This window comes from Carlito syrichta, unplaced genomic scaffold, assembly GCF_000164805.1.
Source record: "Carlito syrichta isolate Samal-C Ts95f unplaced genomic scaffold, Tarsius_syrichta-2.0.1 Scaffold316215, whole genome shotgun sequence".
Classification (NCBI taxonomy): domain Eukaryota; kingdom Metazoa; phylum Chordata; class Mammalia; order Primates; family Tarsiidae; genus Carlito; species Carlito syrichta.
The window spans coordinates 925,045-930,677 of record NW_007260311.1 but is presented as its reverse complement, the minus strand read 5'-3'; the positions used below and the strand labels follow the sequence as shown (position 1 = coordinate 930,677).

Below are 5,633 nucleotides of genomic sequence, written 5' to 3'. Positions count from 1 at the left end.
CACTGCACTCCAGTCTGGGCGACAGAGTGAGACTCCAACTCAAAAAAACAAAAAAAAAAGTTAATAGCAGCATTATTCATAATAGCCAAATGGTGGAAAGAACCCAAATGTCCATCAGCCATCAAGTAACCTGGGCATGGCAGCTTACACCTGTAATTCCAACACTTTGAGAGGTGGAGGCTAAAGGGTTGCCTGAGCCCACGAGTTCGAGACCAGCCGGGGCAAATGGCAAGAACTCATCTCTACAAAAAATCAAAAAAATCAGCTGGATGTGGTGGCGCACGCCTGTGGTTCCAGCTACTTAGAAGGCTGAGGCACAAGAATCACCTGAGCCCAGCAGGTCAAGGCTGCAGTGGCCGTGAGCATGCCACTCCACTCCAGCCTGGGTGACAGAATGAGACTCTGACTCAAAAAAAAAAAAGAAAAGAAAATTAGCTGAATGTGGTGGCACGTGCCTGTAGTCCCAACTACTTGGAAGGTTGAGGTGGAAGAATCATCTGAGCCCAGCAGTCAAGGCTGTATTGGCTGTGAACACGTCACTGCACTCCAGCCTGGGCAACAGAGTGAGACTCTGACCGAAAAAAACAAACAAACAAACAAAAAACCAAACCAAACAACCAAACAACACCAACAAATAGATAAACAAAATATGAAATATTCATACACTGGACTACTATTTGGCCATGAAAATGAATCAATTACTGCCATAGGCTACAACATGGACAAACCTTGCAAACACTATATTAAGTGAAAGAAGTCAGGCACAAAAGGATGTACACTGTGTGACACCATTCATATGAAAGTCCAGAATAGTCTAGAGAGACAGTAAACGGGCTAGTAGTTGCTTAGGGATGAGGGGAAATACAGGGGAAGACAGGGAATAGGAGTGTCACAGCTGAAGGGTATGAGGTTTCTTTTTGAGGTGATGAAAATATTTTAAAATAGATTGCAGTGATGGTTGCGTGATCTGTGAATAGACTAAAACTACTGACTATGTACTTTGTTTTTTTTTTTTTGTTTTTTGAGTTGGAGTCTTACTCCGTCACCCAGACTGGAGTGCAGCGGCCGCTCCCGGCCACCACAATCTCAGCCTGCTGGGCTCCGGCGATCCTTCTGCCTCAGCTTTCCAAGTAGCTGGAACTACAGGCATGTGCTACCACACCCAACTAATTTTTGATTTATTGTAGAGACGCGGTCTCACCAAGTTTCCCAGGCGGGTCTCAAACCCACGGGCTCAGGCAATCTACTCACCTCAGCCTCCCAAAGCGCTGGGATTATAGGCTGAGCCACCAAGCCCGGCTGACTATGTACTTTAAAAATACAGATTCCTGGGCCTCTATCCCAAAACTACTCACACTAAATGTGAAGGAAAAACGCCCTGAGTTCAGAGCAAATCATACCTGGATGGACATTATTCTCCTTACCTTCCTGTAAATTACACTTTGCTTTTTTTTTTTTTTTTTTTTTTTTTTTTTTGCAAAAGCAGGATTTATTGAGAGGACAGAACAGCTCCCACAGTGGGAGGGAGCCCAAAGGGGTTGCCCTGCTTTTTTTGAATTGGGGTCTCACTCTGTCACCCAGGTTGGAGTGCAGTGGCACCATCATGGCTCACCACAGCCTCAACCTTCTTCCACCTGAGCCCATCCTTCACCTGAGCCCCCCAGTAGCCAAGTAGTTGGGACTACAGGTGTGCACCACTATGCCTGGCTAAGTTTTTATTTTTTGTAGAGACGAGGTCTCACTATGTGGCCCAGGCTGGTCTCAAACCCCTGCCTCAGCCTCCCAAAGTGCTGGGATTATAGGCATGAGCCACCATGCCCAGCTGCACTTTCCTTTTTATATTCAGTAACTGAAAGTTCTGTTCTATGGCTTTAATAAAAGGGTTACTTTTTGTGGGAAGAAAAAAATGAGTGTGAAAAAGTATGATGGTGTATGAATTAGTTTATTCCCCCTGGGGAAGATTCCTGGTCCTAGAATTCACATCCAGGGTGACTGGGCCGGGGTACCAGGACCCACAGGAGGTGTGTGACTGCAAGCATGCTACAAGAATGGACAACCATGTCCTGTCCACAGTGAGTGTCAGTGACACAAAGCCCTCTCCATATGCAGCTAGGGATCTACTCTGGCTGTTGGCGAGCATTTGATCTGTGCCAATTTAAAGGTAAATGTTTGGCCAATCTTGGGTTCAAGGCCCCGTGCATGATAGACTGAGTGCAGTGGTTCACGCCTGTAATCCCAGCACTTTTTGGAGGCCAAGGCAGGAGGATTGCTTGAGTTCAAGAGTTTGAGACCAGTTTATGAAACACAGTGAGAAAGGATTGCCTGAGCCCAGGAGTTTGAGGCTGCGGTGAGCCATGATCATGCTATAGTGACAGAGTGGTGACAAATTAGCAATAGAAAGTGTGACCTAGTTATCTGGGCATGGCTTGTGCTTGTAGTCTCAGCTACTGGGGAGACTGAGGTGGGAGCATCATGGAGCCCAGGAGGAGTTTGAGGATGCAGTGAGCTATGATTGTATCACTGTACTCAAACATGGGAAAAGGGTGAGATCTTATCTAAAAAAAAAAGCCAGGCGCAGTGGTTCACACCTGTAATCCCAGCATTTTGGGAGGCCAAGATGGGAAGATTGCCTGAGCCCAAGGGTTTCAGACCAGCTGGGTAACTTTGCAAGATCTCAGCTCTATAATAAATCCAAAAATTAGCAGGGTGTGGTGGCACATGCCTGTGGTTTCAGCTACTTGGAAGGCTGAAGTGGAAGGATCTCCTGAGCCCAGCAAGTTGAGACTGAGGTAGCCATGAGCGTGCCACTACACTCCAGCTTGGGTGACAGAGTGAGAGTTCAACTAAAAATAAACGAATAAATAAAACTAAATACATAATTAAAATAAAAAAGACTGGGTGCAGTGGCTCACACTTGTAATCCCAGCACTTTAGGAGGCAGAGGCAAGAAGATTGCCTGAGCCCAGGGGTTCGAGCCCAAGGGTTCGAGTCCAGCCTGGGCAAAGTGGCAAGACCTCATCTCTACAATAAACAACAAAAAAATTAGCCAGGTGTGGTGGTATGTGCATGTAATCCCAACACTTTGGGAGGTGGAGGCGAAAGAATTGCTTGAGCCCAGGGGTTCGAGACAAGCCTGGGCAACTTGGTGAGACCACATCTCTCTACAATAATTCAAAAAATTAGCCTGGTGTGGCGTGCACCTGTAGTTCCAGCTACTTGGAAGGTTGAGGTGGAACGATTGCCTGAACCCAGCCGGTTGAGGCTGCAGTGGCCATGAGCATGCACTCCAGCCCGGGTGACAGAGTGGGACTCCAACTCAAAAGAAAAAAAAAAGTGTGACCAGGCAGCAGGCTGTGAGCCTTTTTCCCTAAGAGCAGAAATTCTGCAGCATGTTCTAGAAACTTCCTGATTTTCTAGGTGGGCAAAACCTAACTTCTGTACTCTGGCTCCTATCAGATTGATGTCTATTCTTTCACTATGTTTCTGCCTTTACAATGACATATACTGGTTTTAATACCTTTTTTAAAAAATTTATTTATTGTAGAGATGAGGTCTCGCTGCCCAGGCGGGTCTCGAACCCGCGGGCTCAGGCAATCCACTCACCTCAACCTCCCAAAGGTGTGGGATTACATGCTGAGCCACCGAGCCCAGCTCAATACGTTTTTTGAGGGTCTTCTAAATATCAACCTTCCAGAAAATTGTGAAAAGTTCCTTTTTTGGTAGTATATGTATGTGTTTGCAATGAAAATACATGGTCCATGAATTCTTTCCTTTTTTTTTTTTGAGTTGAAGTTTCACTCTTTGTTGCCCAGGCTGGAGTGAAGTGGCACACTCACGGCTACCGCAGCCTCAGCCTGCTGGGCTTAGGCGATCCTTCCGCCTCAGCCTTCCAAGTAGCTAAAACTACAGATGCACACTATCATGCCTGGCTAGTTTTTGTGATTTATTGTAGAGATGAGGTCTCACCAAGTTGCCCACGCTGGTCTCGAACCTCCAGGGTCAGGCAATCCCCTAGCCTTGTCCTCCCAAAGTGCTGAGATTACAGGTTGAGCCACTTTGCCCGGCTGATCCATGAATTTCATCTTTCCAAGTAGTATGGGAACCAACAAAAGCAAAACATCACAGCCAAATGTAATCAACTGCTTGTTTTCTCAGGTAGAAGCTTTCAAGTTCCAGCCACTTCCACACTCAGGGCAGCCCCAGAGCTGAGAAACCCCACAGAGAAAAGACTGAAGGGACTGGGTGGGGTGGCCCATGCCTATAATCTCAGCACTTTGGGAGGTAGAGGAAAGAAGATTGCTGAGACCAAGAGTTCGAGACCAGGCTGGGCAACATAGCGGGACCTCATCTCCAAAAAATTAAAAATTGAGCCGGCATGGTAGCACAGGCCCGTATTTGTGAGGCTGAAGTGGGAGAATTGCCTGAGTCCAGGAGTCTGAGCCTGCGGTGAGCCATGATTGTGCCACTGCACTCCAGTCTGGATGATAGAGTGAGACCCTATCTCAAAAAAAAAAAGAAAAAGCTGGAGGTGTTTACTGAGGCAGCTGTCATCAGTCACCCGCAAAGCTGCTGACCTGTGCCCAGGACAAACATTACCCCGTTGGTTACCACCATTTAGACAAAGTCTTCCAGAAAGCAACTCATTTTTAGCAGAAAAATGATTGGAAAATTTTTGATTTAAGAAGGTTGAGTTCATGAAAAAATTGAATATACACTACTGAACAGTAATACCGTCTCATTATTAAGAACATACAACCACCCAAAAGCATTCCTGATAAAGTAATTCCAAAGACCACACCCCTCGGGCAGAGACAGTGAGTGTGTAGAAACATCTGAGAGTGGCAGTGTCTCGTGGTCCACCCTGGGTGCCTGCCCTGCACGCCTGACTGGAGAGCATAGCAAACATCCTCTTTGGGCAAATAAAAGTCTAGCTCTCAGATCTGCAGACTCTGAATGTCGAAGGTCTTACTTACCATTCTCCTGAGTTTAGGATCCATTGGGCCAGAGATTGGATGCCTCTAGCAACTCCCCTGACCTCCAAAAACGTGTCAGAGAAAGTCTCCTCAAGGCCTTGAGCGGGTGGCCTTAAATAGCTCTGTGTCCCGACACACCCTGTCTCCCGGAAGGAAGACGAGGCCAGTATAGTGGATCTATTCACATCTGGAAAACAAAGATGCTTCAGAGATACTCATTCATTTTGACGGCAGAGGAAGAAACAATGCATCTTATATGTACAGATATGGGATGAGGTAGTGGCCTGAAAGTCATCTGATGTCACTGGAGGCCAGCAGCCTGGTTCCAGCTTGGACTCCCTGGGTACTTCACTAGGTGCATGTAGGGTAGCACCTCTGTGAGAGAGGAGTCCGGTGGCCACCAGGCCAAGCTGAGAGAGGCAGAGCCCCTATCTCTGGTGACAGACCCCATGCTCTGGGCTCTTGTGATAGAACGTTATAGGCTGTGGATTGGCCTCCTAGTGCTCTGAAAAATCAACTGGCAAAAGGCAGCTAAATTGGAGGAAAAGGCACATACATTTATTTGATCATAGTTTTACGACAGACACAGGAGTCTTCAATGGGGTGCAGAAGCTTTTTTTTTTTTGAGTCGGAGTCTCACTCTGTGGCCCAGACTGGAGT

The 5,633-nt window shown here is 46.9% G+C and overlaps 1 protein-coding gene across 1 annotated transcript in view; it reads right to left on the bottom strand.

The window, feature by feature from the left end:
• Positions 1-5,195, bottom strand: part of CNDP1 (carnosine dipeptidase 1) — a 60,500-nt gene extending 55,305 nt beyond the window's left edge. Inside the window, exon 1 of the mRNA XM_008073938.2 lies at positions 4,974-5,195. Within this exon, the coding sequence (XP_008072129.1) occupies positions 4,974-4,997 (24 nt within the window). The 5' untranslated portion in view covers positions 4,998-5,195. The remainder of the gene's footprint in view (positions 1-4,973) is intronic.
• Between the last annotated feature and the right edge of the window lie 438 nt (positions 5,196-5,633).